The 24,464-nt window shown below is 31.1% G+C and overlaps 1 protein-coding gene across 9 annotated transcripts in view; it reads left to right on the forward strand.

The window, feature by feature from the left end:
- The window catches only part of LOC143229496 (stress-activated protein kinase JNK-like), a 60,241-nt gene that overhangs the window by 23,004 nt on the left and 12,773 nt on the right, over positions 1-24,464 (forward strand). For all 9 annotated transcript variants that reach the window (XM_076461893.1, XM_076461898.1, XM_076461889.1 and 6 more), the window contains 4 exons: positions 4,539-4,668; positions 14,188-14,246; positions 16,794-16,932; positions 18,527-18,692. In XM_076461893.1, coding sequence (XP_076318008.1) covers positions 4,539-4,668; positions 14,188-14,246; positions 16,794-16,932; positions 18,527-18,692 — 494 coding nt within the window. The remainder of the gene's footprint in view (positions 1-4,538; positions 4,669-14,187; positions 14,247-16,793; positions 16,933-18,526; positions 18,693-24,464) is intronic.

Consider the following 24,464-nt stretch of genomic DNA (forward strand, 5'->3'; position numbering starts at 1 on the left):
AGACTTTGGACCTGTAAGAGAAATAAACCAAAAAAACTCCATTACTCGTGTAGATCCAATATCTAGGGCAAGTCGGTTGGTGATGGTATTCGTGACAAATATGCTGACTCCATGCATTATGTCAATCAAGCAGCGTGCATGTTTACGGTTTGGTGAATCTGATTAACTGTAAAGTTTTTCAAGTTAATAATCTAGGTTTAAATATTCATATTTAAGACAGATAATCTAAAGAGTTGTTACAATATTGCAGAGAATTTTACGATTGTTCTTTTGCTGAAAAGAAATAAGTGCAGTTTAATGAAGTAACTTACAACATTTTGAAAAACCCAACAACAATTAAACATAGTTTACCGAAATCTATTAGTATAAGAATATTTTGTTTATACCATGTTTAAACAACTTCCAGTATGTACAATTTTTTAAAATGTCAATCTATTATTCTAAGTAATATTATATGATACTGTAAGTTAATCGTTCTTTTCAAGTACAATATTCCAGGTGCGTTTTGAAAGTACTGTTTCTGTTATGATTATATACTATTGCCCAACACCTAAATTTTCCTTGTAATAAGTTTTTGTCTGGACAAACTTCACAGACCTTCTACTGCAGAGTCAAGCATAAGCTAATGGTTATTGTGCTCAGATTTTGAATCCAAGATTCAAGGTTTATGGCTCATTGCATTTAAAATGAGCTTTGTACTTTGGCCCTCTGAGTGTACTTTAATCGGTTGCTTTCTCTCTAGTCATTCAGTTTAAGATTAGATTAGATGTGGTTATGTGCAAATTGTTCTTTTTCATGAAATATTTACAAATTAAACAAATTTTAAATAATTTAAAACTGGAGAAATGTTTGTTGGATGAGATAGTATGTTTTTATCATCAACTCTAATGTAAAACTTGTCATTTTTAACATGAATTATCTGAACTTAAGTGTGTTTTTGAAAACATATGAGAAAACTGTATTAATTTCAGGATAGTTGCTTGAAAAAAATATCATCAGTAGAATGAAAAATTGTATTAAGAATTCAGTAGAAAGTGTCAATATTTGAACTATAGGGAATAAAAAAAGTATGGATTTTGTATTACATGTTATAGAAGTTACAAAGTAAACTGATGAAGTACCCATAAGTGGGGAAATACGACTTGTGGGGTAAGAATTGTTTGTTTTTTTCAATGCCCAATATTTTGTCTTAACAGTACATTTTTTAATATGAAGACAATCATTAACCAAAAAAAGTGAAACAATTTGAATATATAACTTGCAGCTTTAAACTGAATGTGTTGAATTTTGGTCTGATTGGAAGGCACATACAACTGAATCACAAAACTTAACAAATGCAATAAAAATAAGAAGTGTCTACTTTTGAGCTTGAGGCTTTGTCCCCCTCCCACTCTAATTAGCATTACATATTCTGTGTGCTTTTGCTTGTTTGTAACATGTAATTTTACAATTTAAGACTAAACAGCTACAATGAATATGATAAAGCTATAGTCATCATCACACAACACTCAAAAACATTTGTATACATTTTGGTTTCAGTTTATTTGTACTACCTGCAATTGGTTTGGCAATGCATTTGTATTTCAACTTCCATAATCACGCCAGCTGATGGACAAAGAAACCTATCCTCATGTTATGACACCAATTGGTAGAAGATGTCCTGATTCAAGTAAAGGATGTATACCATGAAACAGGATCCAGTTTATTGGCAGCACCATGTTGAAGGGTGCTGTATGAAAAGACAAAGAAATAAAATCTGCTAAATTTGTGGCAGAAAAAGTAAACTTCTGCAAAAGCCTGTTTTATTTTCTCATTTATTAATGCAAGCAACACATCACAAATATCAATTTCCTTATCAATTGAAAATCTATATTTTACCAACTTTTTTTTTTAACAGAAAGGCACAGCACTTTTGTACATTCGTTATACCTTCATTGATTTATAGCATCATGACTACAGACATCATTCATTGTACCTTTGTAGACTTGTAACATCACGACAAAAGGCATAATTAGCTTACATTTCTTTGCAGCATTATTTAGGGAGTGTAAACTGGACTTCAATTTACTGCTACAAGTTTCATCCTATTAGTCAAGTTCTTGTACTCCTCTAAATACAGTTAGAATCTCTACCCAGCAATAAACATACTTGCCCCTTTCAACCATGTGGACATTATAATGTTACAGCCAATCCCACTATTCATTTGTAAAGACTAATATAAGTGTTAACAGTGGTTGCTGTTGATCAGTTGCCTCCCCTGTAGGTGGCAGATAGCCTAAATAGCATTCCCTTAAATGGCAATCTTAGAATATATTTCTGTTGCTCAAGAATTAATTTGAATCTATGATCCACATATTAGCTCTTGACAGAACTGGTATATGAAATTAAATATAATTAGGAAAATAGTAAAAATGCCTAGGAATAAGCATTTTAATACAAGAATGTGAAATTTTCTCCAGCTACTAAACTGTAGGGGATAATATTCTAAATTGACGTTATTGTTATATCAAACAGGTATAAAGAAATGTATAGTTTTTTAACTTAATAATATTTTAACCTTGTATTCAAACCATCTGAAGATAGAGTATTACAGTGCTGATAATACACTAAATATGTTAAACTAATGTTACTTGTGTTGACAGAATTGTTTTCCTGGCTGATTACCTTCATATTATATTTCAAGGTTATCAGTTCTGAATATGTAGATTATGGTGTACTTTGTTGTTCTAACAAAAATCAAGAACAAGTCTTTGTGTTTAATGTTATATAGCATAAGTTTCATACACTTTTGGTGATTTTTGTGTATATTCTACATATGTAGGGGTTTTATTACTTTTTGAAAAAACCTCTTCAGGTATTTTAAGAAACCTTAAACAAAAGAATTTTCCCCATACTTTTGAGGAACCTGACAGATGTATTGAACAAAACACTTGAAAAAGTGTTTGAAATATCACATTTGGTGGTCAAGGCCTCATATAACCAGATGGTTAGGGCACTCAATTCACAACCTGAGGGTCACAAGTTCACATCCCTGTTTCACTAAACATTCTTAGACATTATAATGTGATGGTCAGTTCCACCATTTCTTGATAAAACAGTGACCCAAGAGTTGGCAGTGGGTGGTGCTGGTTGTAGAATCTAATAGTAAAATCTACCTGTTGCCTTTACTCTGATATATTAGAGATGGCTAGCACAGATAGCCCTTGTGTAGCTTTGCATGAAATTCAAAATAAAACAGTGGTCAATCAAGTATTGGTAATAAGTGACTTTTCAATCATACTTTAAAAGTTTTGTTTGTGGTAATTTCTAATTGTGGGTCATTATAATAAACTTTTTGTTATTTTAATCTATCTGGCCATACATATTGTGATTAAAAAGCTGCAGATACTAGATTCTCAATTAAATTGCGTATGGTATCCATGATGTAAGTTAAATGATGAAACTTGTTATATTACTAATATCTATAAATTCTAGTATACCATTACATAACTAGCAAATATTCCACCTTCAAAATAACTCTTCTTTTGCTTGAGAATAAATATGTCCCAATTATGTTAGGATGTTTGACTTGCAATTGTGATTCACAGAATAAAAAACCTTCACCATACATGCTCACTATTTCAGTTATGGGGATGTTATAAGGTGATGGTCAATCCCATTATTTATTAGAAAAGAGAAGTTCAGAAGTTTGGAGTGAATGATGTAGGTTGGCTGCCTTTCCTCTACATGGTCTCTTCAAAATTAGAGACAGTTGGCACATGTAGCCTTGGAGTAGCTTTACTTGAAAATTCAACAGACAAATAATTCTGTTATGATCATTAATCCTTTTAAATATTCATATCTGTCTAGTTACAAGAGGTATAAATGATTATTGTAATAGAACCAGGCATAGCCTTGTGGTTACCATGCTCAGACTTTCAATCTTGAGATCCATTAAAATTAGCTCAATTTTGGGGCCTTGAGTGCATAAAGTAGGTAAAACCTCACTGTTCAGTCAGAAAATATAGTCTAAAAGTTAGCAATTGGTGCTGTTTTACAGCCATCTTCCCTATAACCTATCTGTTCAAAATTATGAAGAGCCATGTGTATATATGTGTATAAAAAAAATAAATAAAAAAATGTGCAAAAGCCTTTTTATATGAAAAGGGAGGAAGTATAACCTGTACAATTCCTGAATTATGTCATTTCAGTTGCCAAACTCAAGGTCTATAATAATATGAAAAAGCTTTAAAGTTTGTGTGAAAAATATTACTGTACTTTGTATTCTTTAGTATTTGTATGTATATGTGTTCATTGTTAAATAATATTGTTTGCCGTCTTTCGTGATGATGAGAAGCTCACTTGAAGCAAAACTGTGTCTTAGGATGGCTGGTATGGGTATTAGGAAAAGTGTTAATACCCATACCAGCTGTCCTGAGATTCATTGTTTGCAGTCTGTTGCATGTGTTCTTTTCAATATTAATTCATTAAAATGAATGTTGGAAATAACTGGACACACACACACACACACTGTGAAAACTTGTGGATTTTGTTTCTAGTTCTGCTCTTGACAAAGTAACAGAAAAACAAGTAGCTATAAAGAAACTCAGCAGACCTTTCCAGAATGTTACTCATGCCAAAAGGGCTTACAGGGAGTTTAAACTGATGAAACTTGTGAATCACAAAAATGTAAGTACGGTATCTTATGTTCTCATACCATACATGTTTAATATCTGCTGTGTTGATTTTTTAATTATTTGGTGAAAATAAGGCTAAGTACAGTCCACACACTGATAAATTAAATTATTTCTTCCTTAACTTTGGTTACAGACTGCTATTCCCCATACACAGTCATAAGTCCTAGGTCACAAAAAACATTTTTTACTTTCAACAGAAATTTACTTGCTACTGGTACAATGACTAACATGCAAAATAAGCATGTACAACTTAATAGATGGTTTATTGTGTAACTGGATGTACTTAAGAACTGTCATTCTATCTACTGAAAACTTACTCAGTGCTTCATTGATTCTCTTGTGTACAACTATTATAAATATATTTGATCTCAATCTACACATACTCATTGCATCTGCAAACAAATTGCAATAGTGAAAATATAGCTTACAGCATTGTGAAGTTTTGAACAGTTCTAATGCAACAATAAAATTACATTAAACTGTCCATTCACTAAGTCTTTTTGGTGGTTTCTTTTCTGGGGGTTATGGTATACAAATGAGATGATCACTTGTCCCATGTCATCATTTATTACGCTGTCATTTGGAGAGTTCACCCAGAGCATGTGCTCTATTTTATCTACTAGTGGCTCTGTTGTTAATTCTCTAGAAGTACCTTCAGTATGAACTCTGATCTTCTTTGCAGGTTAAGTTTCTGCAAACAGATACTTCTCTGTAGATACTCAGTTGACTGATCTCTCACAAATGTACTTCCAAAAACTTTTGGCTTGGTTCGTTTGTCCCTTCTGATTCTGTAAACTGTATCATTGATTCCATATTAATTCTTTGTAATCATTTGTGGATGTCACAGCTTGGACTGCATTCTGCTGTTATTTTGGCTGGTAGTATTTACCATCATGTGTTTCTTTCTCATCACTGTGTAATTTTTTCAGTAACAAATTGTCTTTGGAATAATGCTTTCATGCTTCAATTCAATACATGATGTTAAAGTTGTACTGCTAGAGTTGTTGTAATCATGATGCAATCTGGCTCCTGGATTGCAAAAATTCAGCAGCCACTATAGTGCTGTATGATCTGACAGAACTGTTAACATTTATCCACATGAGTAATAATGGAAATGATTTAGGACTGAAATAACACTTAATAGCTTTTTTTCAATCTGTGCAGTAACCACCCACCCTGCAACATTTATTGTGGAAGCACAAATTGTCACAAATCATTTACTGCAATAAAGGCTGTCTCTACTACTTGCCTTTGTAGGCTTCAACTAGTCAGTATGCACTCTTAAGATCCATTGATGAGAAACATTTTGATTCAGAAAGAGCATCTAAATGTGAGTCAGTTATCAGAGGTGAGTATGCATCCTTCTTAGTGATTTCATTCATCTTAGAGCAGTCTGCACTGAACCTTGTAGATCCATCTTTCTTTCTCAAAAGTATAATAGTTGATGTGCATGAACTAGTACTTGGTTGTGTCACTCCTTGTTCCTTAATGGTTTCTACCTCTTTTGAAAGACTAAGCCTCTGTTTACATATGGGCATCATTTGATATTGGAGCTGAATCTCGGGTACCCATATTGACATTTGTTATTTGTTCAACCTACAATAAAAGTCCACTGGAGAAGGTGTCCAGATATTCTGTAATCAGGTTTTGTAGTCTAGTACTGATCAGCTGTAAGACCTCCACAACTCTGTTTATACAGCTCTTATAAGTGAGGTGTTAGGCTGTTTGTATCTAAGGGTTGAACAAACCTTCCTATGTATTTCCTCAATGATGACTACTTTTGGTGTACTTTGTTGTGAAAATGCCACCTGTATAGTCTTTATTTTTATTGTCTCAAGCAGAGTTGATTTGAATTTTATGATTAGTTGTATTTGTTGCTGTATTGATGGCGTCTTTGTTCTTCAGATCCATAAGAGCTCTGCCAACCGTTATAACGTGCTAGTGTTTGGTTCTGTTATGGGTGGTCACTAGATGTAAATTTATTTTTAACAAATTACGATATGAGTATTTTATCACTAAATGGCACAGTGGTTACTGTCATTGTCCTCATGAGTCTAACCTCTGGGAAGATAATTTTCATGTAGTGCCCAGGGATTTACTGGTCACAGACTGCAAAGCCCTCTGAAGCTAGTCTAAGTTTGCACTTGTGTCTGCATAAAGCCAATCCCCAGTTTGCACTCTTCCTTGATCTCAGCTACTTGCATATTGCGAGGTGTGCAGTAAAGCTTCCTACTGTATGAGTAACTTTCCTCTTTGCTAGAACTTTGTCTACCTGCTGTTTGTATCAATACCACTTCTACTTTTATTTCTGGAGGTAATTTCCTATCTTTCACTATCAAATAGGTTTGAATAATTACAGCTGTAGAACCAGTTTCACTCTACATGCTACAAAATATTTCATCAATAAATCTTTAGACTTCTGGATGATTTTTCTCAAATAATGAATTTATCTCGTATGAGGTTGGAGTATTTTCATCTGAACTTTTCCATATAAATCCAATTATTTCCTGCTTTTTTTTATGTCTGGTTAGCTTTTGTTTCTTATTTGATATGGTTGTGTTTAAAGACATCCTCAAGGTACTGTCTCCTTGGATTCAAAGCAGCTGTTGGTTTCTTGCAGTCTCAGCTGTAATAGCCAAATTTTCATATTTATAACAGTTTTCCCTTTTAATATTCTCTGAGAAACGTTCTTATTTCAAACAAGCTTTAATCTACACATATTCAAAATATGGCCTTTTATGTTACACTTGAACATTTGTTTTTGTATGGTTTGTTTCCTCTTCTCTGTGTAACTAAGCTATCTGATCAAGTCTTTCAGTTGTTCTTGGCTGTTGATAGGAGAGTTGGCATTACAGTTGTTAAGGGTTTGATATTACTATAACTTCTAGTGTCTTCAGTAGGTTATCTACAACTTCAATGGATTCAACTTCCACTGACTGATGCACAGATTCCTATCACTATAAGTCTTCCTATGGTCAGATATCATAGGACATGTTATCGTGTTTGTAGACTTGCATTTTATTGAACTACTGTTTTATCGGTGTACATCAATAAGTTTGGTATCAAAATGTAGATTATAATTCAAGTTTTAGTATTATACATAAGTTAATTTTGTAATTTAAAAGTAAACACAAATAACAATCATAAATTGATATTTGTGTGCCACATGTTGAATGCAGCTTTATTTCAAATTAGATATTTGATATCAAAATACAAAGATCATAGTTTCTTACAAATTAAAAACTCAAATTACTGTTTTTAACAAGCTAGAATATAAAATAAGAATCTCCTTTTTTTTTCTGCTGAGATATCACTCACAGTATTTGGTGAGTCAAACAGTGACCCCATCCACTTCTACCATATTTGGAAATATTTCCTTATAGACAAATAGTTCCTTCTATCAGGACTTTATAACCAATCAAAAACTCAGATTTTCTCTCCACTTGGTTTTCTGAAGCTCTTGAAGATGGAAGGGGTAGGTGAAAATATTCAAAACACAACATTTTTAGAACCAAATACAGGTTGGGCAGTAAGCCTGATAAATTACAGTAGAATTAAATTTGTCAAGGCTTGGTAAGCCAAGGTATGATAAGTGAGTACAAACTTCATTACAGTTGTAAGTAGTAGCAAACATTATTTTCTATATTTATTTACTGTTCTGTGTTTTAAGAAAACTGAAACTTAAGAACTTGTTTGTAAATATTAATAATATATTTGTGTATGTAATGTAATATGTCTGAAATGTAACTGTATTTTACAAATTACTAGTTCATTAGAAAAAAGCCAAGACAGGTGACTTTCTAAAGGCCAATTTTATACTATTAGATATGATAACATGAGTGTACGTTCTCCTCAAATTCTGTAATGACAATTAGTAAAAGAATAATGATTTATATATTTATAGATGTATAATTTTATGGGATTTAATCTATTTAGACTAAACATTTGTGGTCATTATAAAATGAAAAGCATAATTTATATCTATTTCCTAGTTTTTTAGAATGGTGAGAGGTTGCTAAAATTCACCAAACCTGTACAGATATACATTAATGAAATAACAAGTAAAAGATAAAAAAAAAAAGATTTTCTAAAAAAAAGTGCTAATTATTTGGATATTATAAATGTTTTGCATGTGAAATTTGACATCATTTTTAATGCTTCAAGTATTTTTAACCTTAAAATCAATAAACCTGCATAATGAATAGTCAACATATCAAAAAGAAAAAAATGCATGAGCAAATAATTACATAAAAACCCTTAAATCTTAATAAGAAAGAGAAAAGACATTTTGTGTATGAAGGCCTTGTAATATTTACTGATAATCTGTAAAATTTGTTGAACATGTACACGTAATATTAAAAGTTATAGTATAAAAGCTATAACAAGCACAAAATGATTGAGGTTGATTCCTTGGACCAAACCCCCAATGAGTTAGTGTGTACACCTACTCTGCTTTCATATAGTTCTCAGTCTCATCTTTTACTACAGCTGTAAATTCCTCATGTGTCAACAGATCCATCATTTCAGAATGAGCATCTGCATAAAATAATTGAGAAAGCTTTTCTAAGTTTTCTTGAAGCCCATGGTGTCTTGTTTTCCTATATGTCTTACTCTGTAGGTTTGCTATGTACACTTTCTTGTGCATCATTCTGAACATGTTTGATAGGGCAACTACCAATGCTTAATAGCTATAACATCTCTCAGCTGGAAGCTTACTTCCAGTTTTAAAGCTGCACCTTTTTAAGTTTTCAGCAAGATGGATAGCTTATTGCTATTTATTCCATTTGTTCACTTCGGAAGTTATTATTTCAGACTGTGTCTGATTTGCCTCTCATAGTCCATTTGTTTCTCAACTGGTGAAAGTGGATTTGTTAATGACATGCCTAGTTATATATATGTAAAAACGGCTCATTTGGGTTGAAATTTTTTTTATATTTTGACCTTCTTCGGTCATCGTCAGGTTCACAAAGATTCTCAACCCAAACGAGCCGTTTTTACATATATATTTCTCTACAAGTGGGTTTTCTCGATACCACTGATACCTAGAGTTGTTGAAGAAGATTCTACAGTAACAGATTAGTGTAGACCAAATAGGTTTTCCTATTCCATATTTAGCACTAACCAATATTTGGGATTGGAACGTTTTGGCAGATGCATAAAAAATTGTAGGTGGTTTGTGCTTTACTTTTATAATTTACTTTTCCACATGTTTTATTCTGTTACTGACCTTTTTCTTTGTACTTCTTCAATTTTGTAATAACAGCCTTTCTGTACTTTTTGGTCTTTCTACATTTCTTCAAATTTATTGTAACACATCTGCATGTTCCCAATAACTTCATGGATTTTGTCTTGAATAATTTTCTTTGTCCTTAATTCTTCATCAAATACTGTTTCCTTTTAACTTTCTGTCTTTTTTCTTGTTCTTCTAGCATTTCTAGCAGAACTTGGACCTGGCTGCTGGATTGGATTGTTATTTTGAAATTGAGTCAAGTTATATTTTGTTTTGCTAAAATAATACATTTGTTACTCAAGTATTTTGCTAAAATAATACATTTCTTACTCAAGTGTTTCAGCACATTCTTTCATTTAATGAAAAACATGACCAAGTACAGTCCACTTAAGTTAATTAATCCTTTTGTGATGGACTTGGTGTAATATACACAAGTTCGTATACCCATTTGCACATGTTAAATATTTTTACTGTACCTTTTGATGCAATATGTATAATTTCACAAAATTTGGTAGACTTTTAGTAAATAATGCAAGTGTTTTGTATAAAAAAAATCGGGTATTTTAATGAAGTATTTTTGCTAAAGATTTGTTTGGAAAAATATCTAGTCTGTTTCATTACTACTTTGAGTGCAAAGTGATTTCCATATTATGTTTACAAAATTATTCATCATCTCCAAAATCTTAAATATTATTTGTACAATCTCTAAAAACTCCTAAATAAATTTCAAATATTTGTTTTCTGTAAGACTTTATATTTCGTTTGTTATTTTCTCCTACCTTACTTTGTGGGGTCTCAAGTTCATTGACCTTGTAATCACTATAAAAATATTAGGAAATAAATACAAATTATGGTTTTTTCATTCTTCAATGACTACAGGTTATGACACAAAAATACAAAGGTTGAAAAAATTTAGGTCTTGCAACTTTATATATTTATTATTTTGATCTTTCAATCATGTCTGGCTAATATTACAGATCTAGCACTGATGCAACACACAAGCACTTATTACCATACCCAATCTAATAAAAATGACTGTCTTTACAAAGTAACCTTGTCTTGGTTGCATTTTTGCAAATAATAATATTTTGTAATATACAATCATATTTCAATTATTATACATTATATATGTATATAAATTATTATTATTATTTAAAAATAAGTTATTGAAATTGTTTTTCTTAAAATATAGAACAGTTAATAAAGAAGTAAAGCAAACAATTATCACTTTTAGCTATAACTTTTGAACTCAGTTCCTGCTTGACATAGATTGCAAAGCCTTTTTGCACGTGTAAGATATGAAACAAAATATATTTTCAGGTTTAGATATACAGTTGAAAAAAAAAAAATTACTATATTGATACCATAGAATTCCACTATAATTTATCAAGCTTAGTAGCAAACCTGGATTTAGGTAGAAAAAAAAATATACAAATTCAGGAAGACTAATGACACAACCTACCTCCTTAAAATCTTGGTTTGAAAGAACAAGGATGGCTTCTAACAGATTGAAGTAACTGAGAAAACCACTGTGGGTCATTCAAAGCTGCAGATTGGGTATTAACTTGTCATTTTTAAGTAACTGTATGTAAGGGACTGTTTCCAAGAATGGAAAGAGGTGAATTGAGCCACTATGCATATGCCACATCTCAGAAAAATTAAAAGATAAGAGGTTCTTATTTTATATTCTAGCTAATCGGTATTGGTAATTTTGAATTCCTAATTCATATCAGACCATAGATTTAGTATTTGTGACATCACAAACATCTTAATTTTAACCACTGCTGCATTCAACATACCATGTGAATCACAGAAATCTATATTTGGGTTTGTTCTTTTAATTTAAGAAGTTAACTAATGTATAATATTAAAATTTGAATTATGATCTCAATTTGATACTAAACTTATTGACATAAATTCAAAAAATAGTTCAGTAAATTTTGAGGTTTGTTGAGGTTCAGTGGTTGCGCGCAGAATCCCCTCTACTGCTTCTATGTTCGCTGCTGAACTGTACACCACATCTCTTGCCCTGGATCATATTGAAGCTGAGCAGTACTCCGACTGCACTATTTATACTGACTTCCTTAGTTCTCTGCTAGCCTTGGAATCACTTCACGTTGGCTCACACCCTGTTCTCGCTGATATTCAAAACCGACTGGCCCATTTCTCATTAATATCTTCTTCTATCCAGTTTTTCTGGATACCAGGCCACGTTGGTATTTGAGGGAATGCGCCTGCAGACATTGCAGCTAAATCTATCTGCTCTGGCACTATCACCACTGTGCCTATTCCGTTCATGAACTATGGTCCTGTATTCAAGGCTCGGCTCCATGCCAGCTAGCAGTCCACTTGGAGTGAGCAACGTAACAACAAGCTTTTTCAAATAAAACCCTATATTGGGCTTTGGCCATCTAGCTTCCGTAAGGTGTGGAAGGAGGAAGTTATTCTAACTAGACTATGCATTGGTCATAGTTTTATAACTCATTGTTTTCTTTTATCTGGAACTGATGCACCAGTGTATAGTTTGTGTAACACTCAATTCACTGTAAGCCACATTTTACTTTCCTACCATTGTTACGACTCTCAACGACAGCACTATTGTAAACAAGTTTTGTCTCGGGGTTTGTCTGTAACATTGGATAGTGTTATTGGTGATGGTGACACTGTCCACCTTGATAAAGTTTTTAATTTTTTAATGGCCATTAATCTTTTTAACCTCATTTAAGGGTTTGATATTTATTCATTACACCTTTTTAATTGTGGTTCCCTTTTCAGTCTCAATCTCTCTAGTTCAATTTGACATTGTAAAATGGCCAGAACGTTAAATAACTCGACACCAGGACTGGAAAGGCCAAATTCAGGTGACAAACGCTGCTGTTTGAACTACCCGTTAGTCGTCCTGGCAAGTTGTTATTACACTTTTTCTGCATGTCATTTAACACTTTTGTTACTTTACCTTTTATTACTGGCCAGAATGACACATAACCCGGAACCAGGACTGGAAAGACCAACTTCAGGTGACTGATGGTGGTTCTTGTACTTACCTGTTAGTCTTCCTGGTGGGTTATGATCATTACCATTCTGCTACAGGAAGTCCTTTACAACTTTGTAGACTGGATGTCAGCATTGGTTTTATGCCATTTTATGTTTTAATTGCTGTTTTGTTTTTACCTTTGTTTCCTTTTACAAATTTTTCTACATTTACTTTACTTTTACCTTTTTACAAGACATTTGGCTAATTTTTATTACAATTTTGCTATATGTCTTTTAACACTTTTCTTATTTTACCTTTTGATAATGACTGTTATGACAACATAACCCAGAACCAGGACTGGAAAGGCCAACTTCAGGTGACTGACGGTGGTTCTTGTACTTACCTGTTAGTCTTCCTGGCGGGTTATGATCATTACCATTTTGCTTGAGAAAGTCCTATACAACTTCTCTTACTCTGCTTTCTCTCCTAACATTGTAGACTAGGTATCAACATTGATTTTATACTTTTTCTGTTTTTCAATGATGTTTTGTTTTACCTTCATTCCCTTTTATGTATTTTGCTACATTTAATTTATTTTTACCTTTTTACTGGATGTTTGGCACAGATAGCCTAGCTGCTTTGTGCCACAAAACACTAAATCAATCAATCAATCAATAATTGTTGGTCTCGCTGATTGATTAAATCCAACTAATTGATTATTCTCATATTATATGGATGGTTGGAATAATTGGCAACCCTAATTTATATTAGTTTATTTTTATGAGTTGTAACTGTAACTGATTAAGCTGAATGTCCTTGATTTAATTATAAATAATTATGAGAATAATAATAAGAAATTGTAATGGCAATATTTAAAATCAGAAAAACTAGTTTCAGTTAATTGATTATTTTTCTGACATCTCTTGATTTCATTGTAGTTTTAATTATTATTTTACAGTTACTGGTTTAATTGAGCTAATTGTCATCCTCTAATCACATCACTTTTAGAGGTTATATCTATGCATTTTTTACTCTTTTATAATTCAGACTGCAAGTACTCTGTTGACTCTTGTATAAAGAAAGATTTATTGGCAATTTTGTACTACAAAGAAAATACATATAACAATAGTATACATACAATATTAGAAACTCATATTGGATTTTTTAAGTTTTCATCCAGGGTGATATATTTTTGACTCAAGTTTTTATGCAATCTGACCACAGTAAATTTTTATACTGTTATTGAAAGTAAAACTTGTATGGCATTATCTTTTGTATAACTGTGTTTTGCTCTTTACCGATTTCAGATTATAGGTCTTTTGAATGCATTTACCCCTCAAAAAACCTTAGAAGAATTTCAAGATGTGTGAGTGTTGCAGCTTATGTTGTAGTTCTGATGTTCTTAAGACCATTTGTAGTCACTTTGTTTTATTTTATGTATGTGTTTATATTATTCTATATAAAATGTAATTTGTTTTTGGTTTGGTTAATTATTAAAATACTTAAACTATGCATTTTTGAGATTTCATTATATTACTGAAAAATAAACTTTCAAATCTCTGTATTTGAATGAATTATAAAAATAAATTATTTCTACAAAAGTTTACTTACAGTTGTTAATTTGTGTTTAATACGTAGGAAAAAGTTTAATTATTAATTAAAATGAAATTATCCCTGATGGTGAAAAAAACTTGGAATTTTGAATTATTTTAAACTATAATTACATACAGCATTGTCTTTTAACATGTTTAACTAGTTTTGTAAATATTATAAGAGTTTGTAACATTTGGCAGTTAAAGTTTGGCAAGCATTGCCATAGTTGTTTGAAAATCATTGCTAAAAATGGAGATGACATTAAGCCAGTCTTCAAAAAGGACTTGTTTAACTTAGGATGAAGACTGGTATTATAAGTAACCTTTCAGATTATATGATTAGTTTAAACCTGTTCATTTCATTTTGAAACATTTTATTTGAAAAATGACAACAGTGTTAAGATGTGGATTTTTACCAAATCTTCAAATTTATTTATATTGTGTTCACCTTATTTCACAGATCTTGAAAACCCATAAGTATTAAAATCATTTTTGTTATTTATCACTCACCCATATAAAATGTAAATTTTTTTTAAAACCATGTATGGTTTAACATATTCACATTTCACCTTTAGTCATTGTCCATTTTATTAGAATTGCCTTTAAGGATTTCTGCAGCATATTGAACACTTTCAGTTTGAAGATTTGTCTTGTGAGCAGTGCTGCATTTACACAGAATAGGCAGCTACCTATGATGGCAAATTTAAGAAATTGAATGCAAGCAGCAGCTGAAATATGAAATATGCTTTTATTTAGTTCTGTAATGTAGAATCACCACAGCTTACTGCACTATAGATCAAAAGACCAATTAAAAGCACTAAGTGATCGTGTGACTGATCAATGACTAATAACATAATCAATAGAAAGGCTTCATTTATGGAGTAATCAAGTGAATAATTACTAAACTACCTTTTTAAATTAATATATTTATTTCCTTATTTTTCATAACTAGCATTCAGATTAACACACTCCATTAATGGGTATAATGAAAAGTATTATAATATATTAATTGAAATATGTAATTACTTTTCAAGACTATGGCATTGCCTCCAATCTATAAAAAAAGAAGGGCTGTTCTATTATTTCGGATGGCTAGAACTTTTTTTTTCAGTCAGAGTATATCTGTGCACTTTTATGTTTATAAAAGAAACATTAATAATACAGTAAACAGGAGGTTTGGGTGGCAAAAAATATATGCATAGGGTAGCACTATACCTTAATGTAGCCCTGATTGTGAGCCAGTCTTTCTCATGCCATAATTGGTGTTATTTGTGCACAACACCTTGCTATTCTTGCATCTGCTTGACAGGAGTTAGCTTATGTATTCTAATTGTCATGCAGAATACAGAAATAGTACACCTTACTTAACTTTTTGGAAGGAGAACATGATTCCTGTAATTACTTGCACTTTATACAGCTTATTTTCTGAAAGACACCTTTATCTGTAAAATACTACTGACTTCAGCTGATTTATACACATTAGTGACTCTACTACTGCACATTCTTCAGCAACTATGGAAGTCAAAGTCCACTTCTTATGATCTATTTTTTTCACACACTGACTTTCAGATATAACTTGAGTAAGCACTTTTTTTACATCTGATTTTTTTGTTTGGTGGTTATCTTTAGCATTTTGCATATTACTATCACAAAATAAAAATTTAAACACTCTCAAATATGACAAAAACTTGACATTTCATTTGGACATTTCAGTATAAACAAAAGTAGTTTATAGGGTGAAATAACTTGTGCCATCTTTAAACTGCCATTTTTAATTGTTTATCAAGTCTTTATAATTATAAACAACACGCTGAAAACTTAAAGATGGTGCTCTTGAAAAACTAAGGATTTGACAATTGAAGAGTTCATATTTGCAAACATGTTCTGTGGTAGTTTCAATAGATGTAAAACAACTTTTATAGTAAAAGTTTATGTAGTCACCACTTGTAGGCAGAATTCACATTTTATAGCTTTTTATCCTTATAACTGCAGTTTTTGAATAGTCATCCTGAGATATGTTGATGATTATTTTATTTAGAAATATTTTAGAGTTGAAGTTAAACTGTTTCATAACAGGTAGTGGTCAAATTTTGAGAGGAGTAGGAAGTGTTTTTCTTTAGGAACTAAAAAATCTACAAATTGTATCTACTTTATTTTGCAGAATTGACATTACTGTAATATTTATTTTCAAGTAAATTCTATGTAAATTACAGAGTAAACAATAGTTTTAAAAAATGAAAAGAAAATAATAGTAAAGTTATAAATATTAATTTAATTATATGATACACATTAGATTTAAATGCATTTTATATCACAATCAGATATCTTGTAATGGAATTGATGGATGCAAATTTGTGCCAAGTAATTCAGATGGACTTGGACCATGAGCGAATGTCCTATCTTCTTTACCAAATGCTGTGTGGTATCAAACATCTCCACTCTGCAGGCATTATACATAGGGTAAGTATCAGTTGGGTGATTAACTTTTCTTTATCTTACATGGAAAAATTTCTTTTTTCAGTTTTCGATTGTTATTCTAGGTTAGTTGTTTATTCTTCTGAGAATCTATAGTTCGGTTATTACTCTTCCAAAATGTTAATTTCTTTTTAAGAAATTTAGAGTGTGAGTATTATTCTAAATTAGAGTGTTGAGTATGTCATGTTAGAATGAGAGTTTTTCTTTCAATATTTCTGAGCAAAAATCACTGTGTGAGTGTATGTTCAGTGAGAAAAGAGGACCCCAATGCTTCTCATACATTCATAGAACATATTTCAATTGGTGTTGATTTCAGTACCTCTATTAAAGATTTATTAGAAAGTGGCATGAAGACTCCTTCTTTGCTGAAGGAAGTACTGTAGTGTAAGAGGTTGGGAAACACCACATTAGATAGATTATGGAAAGCTTTGAATGTCACAGCCTTGTGACAGATCTTGTTGCAGTAGAGCCTAAGTTGCAGGGCTGTTGCCAAAATGTGTAAAGCATGGCTCGATGAAGCAACATAAACTGTAATAATGTGGTGAGCCTCCAAAATCACACTAATAAAATGTCTTCAATATCTGTATAATGATCTGTGGTTTGATTCTTATTCCTTATTGGCTGCTTATTCCTATGGGAGTTATGGTAAATTAAGTATTATAACAGATAATTAGATATGTCTTATGAATTCTCCATATATTTATTCTATTTCATGATTAATTATTTGTTTTTAAGCTCTCATGATTTTATAATTGTTTCAAATTATTTATTTGCCACAACTTCAGTCTCCATGCATTGGTTATTGTTATAGATTACTGGCTTATCTGTGGATTCAGTACTTCTTATGGCTTTATTTTCAGCATGTTAAATATTGTCTGTCAAATTTCTTTCATTCTTAAACAGTGGTTTCAATTTTAAATCTTTTTATGTGATAAAAGCAATGAACCTGTAGGCTATACTTGAATGTGGTAAAATTAAATCAATATAATTTTTGTTTTAATGGTTTATTGTAAGTTTGCAGTGAATACATCATAAGTATCAATTTATTTTAATTATTATAGTTTTAAGGTTTTGTTTATTGATTTATAGCAGTATGTGCTTCTGTGAATTTATGATATAAGATTTGGTTTGTCAATATTTGTATAAGTAACTTTTGAGTCATGATCTAACTAACTTGTATACATTTAACTACAGTAAAAAAGTTCTTATTCTAATACATATCTTCAAAGACAGAAATTATAATCAACTAAACAAATGAAAGTATAAAGGTTAATAAATTAATTAGATTTATGTGTAAAAATTCAATTCAACAAAAGATTAAAAAGTTTCATTGAAGATAAAACTGAGAACTTTATGCAAATATATAATGAATATTTGTATTGGAAAGAAGCAGAATGTTTTATGTATTACCTTTTACTTTTATATTATGTTTTCTGGATGCTATTAGTTTAAGCACATAATGTTCAACTTTGTTTTATAACAAAATGTTTAAAGTTGCATTGTTTATAACTAAGTGACAAGACTTACAGATATTGGTGTTCTCTCAATAAATTCTTATGCTTTCTACTTTTGTCCCCAGGATCTCAAACCCAGTAATATAGTAGTGAAGTCAGACTGTACCCTGAAGATTCTGGACTTTGGTTTAGCTAGAACAGCTGGAACAACTTTTATGATGACCCCTTACGTTGTGACACGTTACTACAGAGCTCCAGAAGTCATCCTAGGAATGGGTTATAAAGATAATGGTCAGTGTTTGTTCTCATTCTAATGACTAGTGTAGGATGGCAATCTATTATCTATGAAAAAAGGCATGTACCATTGTAAATACTTGTTATAACAAAGGGTCATTATGTATATTCCATATCATCATTGAAGCCATTCGTTTCTTTATTTACATACAGAGCAATGATGTTACATAAAAGAAAAATTAAAAACATGTAAGTATAAAGCAGAAACAAATATGTGGAGAGAGATTTTTTTTGCACTTTCATACATGTTGTAAGGACCTAATCATTACCTGTGCAGTTTTCTTTAAAATATGACTCTTCCACATTTACTTGCTCCACTTCTGCTGTTCACCTTGAGGTTGAATATTACAAAGGAGTCGATCGGTTAGCATGTAACTTACTTAGCATACAGTTTTCTACTCTTACTTTCTTTATTCACCAGTAGATGCATTATGTGCTCTTGTGATATTTTATTGTAGATGTGACAAAGGCTGATTACTTAATATTAACCACATCAGATGCTACTGCATTTTTTGTTTACACAGGTACTTGTGTAAATCAGAAGTGACTAGTGCTGTTTCTTTTAACTTGTGTCATAAATACACATACTGTATGCAAAATATGTAACTTTTGTGATATTTAGATCTATATTTATATGACAGAAGTTGATATATGTGTATATACTTTTTAAAAAAATGTTAATATATACATATGAACTAATTTGTAGCAGAATTGATTTTTTATTCCAAATACTTAGCAAAACAGATTAAGAACACACATGGGTTATAACTAACTTGCTTGTTATTCCACTGATCACATTAATTGGATTAATGCAATCAATGGAATAACATCATTTCATGGTTTACTCACTTGTGAATTAAGATTAACATAATTTTTGAGTGATTTATATATTGTAATGGTACAAATAGAAGCATTTTCTCATTGTGTGCTTGCAGGTTTAGCCAATGTAGACACTTTATTATGATAACATGTGTGAAATGCAACTCATGATAGTTGAAGTGACATTACAATGACAATAACATTAGTTATCTGTGCAGTAGTCAAATGGTCATGGGGTCAATTTAGTCATACCACGAAGTCATTAAAATCAGATTTTTTCATGGTTCACACTGGAGTTGATGCTTTTCATAGGTGTATTATGTGGACTACATGAGCATAGGCTGCATTCCTGCAGTATATTAAGGTTTGACTAATAGCATTCCCACTAGAATTGCATGCATCATGTATACTTTATGGGAAATAATGTTTGATTTACATGACCAATTCTCAGAATGTAACAATCAAGTAAATTTAGAACTACCTGTTTTACTTTTGAAAATATTCATAAAATTGTAGTGTAATTTGTAAACTCTGGAAAACTTATGCCATTGTTGTAAACTTAATGCTATATACTATTTAAGGTATGGTATCTTGATTTTATATATAGGAATAAAAAAACACTGATAAAGTATTGAGTTTGTCACACACAAAACTTAACCAATCCACTAAATTATAAATGTTATGTAGTTCTCACCTAAATGCAGAGATGCTGTGACCATATTTTTATTTTACAAAAATTTATGTATGTTTGTTCAGTTCATCTTATGCTTGAACATAAACTGATGGGTTCTGAATGCAGTCTAAATGAATAACTTATTTCTCAGAATGTCAGGCTCATTTTAAGATAAACTTGAAGTTTCAGCTCCTAAATGAGAAGTTGAATAAGAAATAAAAAAACAAGAAGACATCTTAACATCATATGTTGAAATTATTCTTCTCCATGACAACTTTAATTCCAACTAGCTTGGGGGTTAGCTGGAGGCAGGGAATCTTATAAGCCAAAAATTTCTACATCCTCGTGACCAGCCCAGACATCAACCATATAGGAAGAATTTTGTATGCTGAAATAGCTATACAGTAACTTAGTTATATTAGTCTATTAATTTACGTGTTATTAATTTTATTTTAAAATTTTCAAGCTACACTGATGTACTTAACAATTATGTAACATTTTCTTAATTAACCTTTTTGTTAGAGGCTTGGTATAATATACATGAGTTTGTCTACACATTTGCACTATAACTTTTGATACAGTATGTATACCTTCACAAAATGTAGTAGACTTTTAGTATAGATTACAAGTATTTTGTATACAGAAAATCAAATTTTTTAATGAAATATTTATAGTAAAGATCTGTTTGTAAGAATAGTGTTTTACTAGTCTGAGTGCAAAGTGGCTTCATACTTTGATTAAAAAAAACTTATTCGTCCTAGAAATATCAAATATTTGCATAATCTCTAAAACATCCTAAATACATTTCAAATATTTGTTTTCAGTAAGACTGTTATTCTCTATACTCTAACTATGCAATGTCTGTAACATGACCTACCTCACAACCATCATAAAAAGATTAGGAAATAAATATAAATTATGCTCTTTTTATGCTAAAATGACTACATATTACAACACAAAAATACTAATGTTTAGTCAAAGTAACTTAAAACTCATGACACTATATATTTACATACCTTTGTTATTTTTTATTTTATATACCTTCCAGTTATGCCTAGCTAACATTACATACCTTGCATTAAAATGGTTCAGGTGCACTCATGTTATGTATTCTATGACATAAAATTGACCTTTGGTTTTCTCTGTCTTGGCAGTGTTTTAATGGACTAGTATTTTGTAATATACAGTCATATTTCAATTATTATACATTATATACATGTGTATAGATTATTAATATTTAGAAATAAATTTTTAAACTTGTTTTTCTTAAAATATAGAACAATAAATCAAGAAGTAAAGCAAACAATTATCTCTTCTCACTGTGATATTTTTACACAGTTGCTGCTGGATGTTGGTTGTTAAGTTTTTTTAAAATTTTAAATGTGGAGGATATCAAACAATTTTTTTTAGATTTCCTATACACAGTTAAATAACCACAAAATCATAACTATACTGGTACCATAGAGTTCCACTATAATTTATTACACTTAGTAACTAAGATGTATTTAGATTTTAAAAAATATGAAACTTCGAGCAGAATAAAGACACAACCTACCTTCTTGAAAGAGTGGACCACAAGAACATGGTAGCCTTTTCAAGGATTAAAATGACCAAGAAAACCACTCTGGGGACATTGTAAGATGTTGATTAGTTATTCACATGTCATATATTGAAGTAAGTGTATATATAAGGGACCATTTCCAAAAATGGAAAGAGGTGAACAGGGCCATTGCATCTGATTCAGTTCATAAGTATATCTCAGGAAAAAATAAAATGGTATGAAGTTCTTATTTTATATTCTAGCTTGATAATATTAGTAATTTGAGTTTATAATTTGTATGAAACTATAGACTTAGTATTTGGATATCACAAACATCTAATTTTAAAGACTACTGCATTAAACATAAAATTTGATTTCAAACTTATTGACATAAATTCATAAAGAGTAGGTCAGTAAAATTTTGAATGCAAGTCAAATGCAACAACATGACCTATGACCTATCACAGAAGAGTTAAAGAATACTATAAATCTTATTACACAAAAATAATACTTAGGTAAATTGCTAAAGAACTAGAAATCCATCTGTGTTACAAATGAAATTATTTTAAACCTTTATGGTTGACGTTAGAGTGAGAGTAGATAAATTTAAGAGAGTTTCTGAGAGTGACACTTTGAGTGCAATACTGTTATGTTGCACCACACACACACACACACACACACGTGCAAAAGGTTTTAAGGTGTATTGTGTAAGATTTCTAATGGTGCAAGTTATGTTTAGATTAATAATTTTTAAGTGGGAGTAGATAAATTTAAGATTCAAAGAAATTGTAAAATCATATTGTTTTATTACTTCATCACTTCCTTAACAGTGGTAATATAGGTGATAAGGAAACTTATGGTGACAAAAATTAGTTAGGAACTTGTGTGGGTGAAAGTTCTCCATTAAAATGACCTTTCCTAAGCATAATTTAACACCTGTTACATGAGCAAGCTCATTATTTTGATATTAAAAAAAAAAGTAATTCTGAAAAGGTTTGAATTGTTTTGGTTAGACAAAAAGAAAACATTTGTCTCTATTTTCAAGGTCTAGGTTTACTGCACCAGCTTTGTGACTTGATCTGAGAGCCAACGTAGAGAAGTTAAGTTGTAAAGTAAAATGACGTAGCAGTGAAACATGCTTGAATTGTTCTAGTTATTGTGGATATGGTTTAAAGATGGAGATTAAACTAAATTTTGTGTCCAGATCAGATTAGAGAAGAACTTGTTAGAAGATATCTCATTTGACTTGGCATACCAGCTATATTGGAGATTCATCAGTTGATTAACTGATCAATTGCATTAGCAGCAAAAGCATGCAAAAAACTAGCACAGAAGTATCATTATCTTCAAAAGAGGGGATTGGAATCATGTAATAAATCATTAGTTTCAATAATTTTGTGAGAGGAAAGACATGGCAAAGCCCAAAAGTACAATGTTGAACAGGATGCATGATGCATTGCAAAATGATTTGCGTAGCAGTTCTTAATTAAAGCACCATTAGTGCAATAAAGAGTAGATATAAGAAGGTTGGTATAATGCCCAGTATGATATCACCATAGTATTATCCATGTAGATTTCATCATGTCATATTTTCATTAATATTAGTTTGTTATCATTTTGTTTTGTTTTGTTGGTTGTTGTTTTTTTTCATTTTAGAAGTTGTGCCAAGATTCATTCATTGAAATATGTCAGATCCCTCAATCAGTATTTTCTAGAATGATTCCCTTCCCCCTTATTGATTATCTTTGACTGAGTTACTAAAAGATGCTGGATTGGTTCATGTTTTGGGTGTTAAATTTAAAGTGAAATAAGCATTTTGTGTATTACTGCCAGCTCTGTTCTAATCTTTATTTATCTAAGCTTCCAAGCATTTTAATTTCTACAAGAACCTGGTCTTGACTGGTTAATTTATGTGTAACTGAGGTTGTAAGAAATTAATTGAACATACATGAAAAGGATTGGCTATTAACATTTAAAAATTTTGGCTAACCTCATGGTTATCAGGTTGGTCTATCTGGCATCATGACAAGTTGTAAATGATTTTTGATTTTTTTTCTGTAAAGTGAAGATAGAATTTGATTTTGAAAATTTTCCAAAGAAGCCCCCCCCCACCTGTCAGTGGGTACATTTCAATTACAGTCACAATTGGATACTTTTATCCGTGAATCTATGATGACAGTAGTAACAGAAGACAAAAGTAAGAGGAAAGCATAACTTTTATACAAGTGGACACAAACTGGGAAAAGCTAGGGAATTTGAATAAGGAGGTCAAAAACAAGTTAAGTAAGAATTAGAGAGAATTAAAAATTATTATAAAAACCTGAAACTTGGAAAAAGCCAGTGAAAAACCGTTTCTTCCTATTCTTTATTTCAAATCATACCCTTGCAAGCAAATATACTACTTAATGCTTAATAATTCTCAATTGTTGTGTAGTTCTGGTAAATCTGGAACTTTGTGCAGAAACCTGGGGATTTAAATATGGCCACACTATTATGGTGACAAAAGTTGGAGAGGAACTTGGATCTTATAAGATTTAAGCTGGAAGGAGGGAATTTAACCCTTTCGGTGCTGAATAACAACTCTTAATGTTTGGCATGGCACTGAATATATATGTTTGATACTTCAACTAATTATGGTATCAGTACTAAAAGCATGATATCTCGGCAGTAACTCAACAAAAGTCCCTGAAATATTCAGTAATTGTACCCAATACTATATATGTTAAATTCAGTACTT

Source organism: Tachypleus tridentatus, chromosome 10, assembly GCF_004210375.1.
Source record: "Tachypleus tridentatus isolate NWPU-2018 chromosome 10, ASM421037v1, whole genome shotgun sequence".
Taxonomy (NCBI): Eukaryota; Metazoa; Arthropoda; class Merostomata; order Xiphosura; family Limulidae; genus Tachypleus; species Tachypleus tridentatus.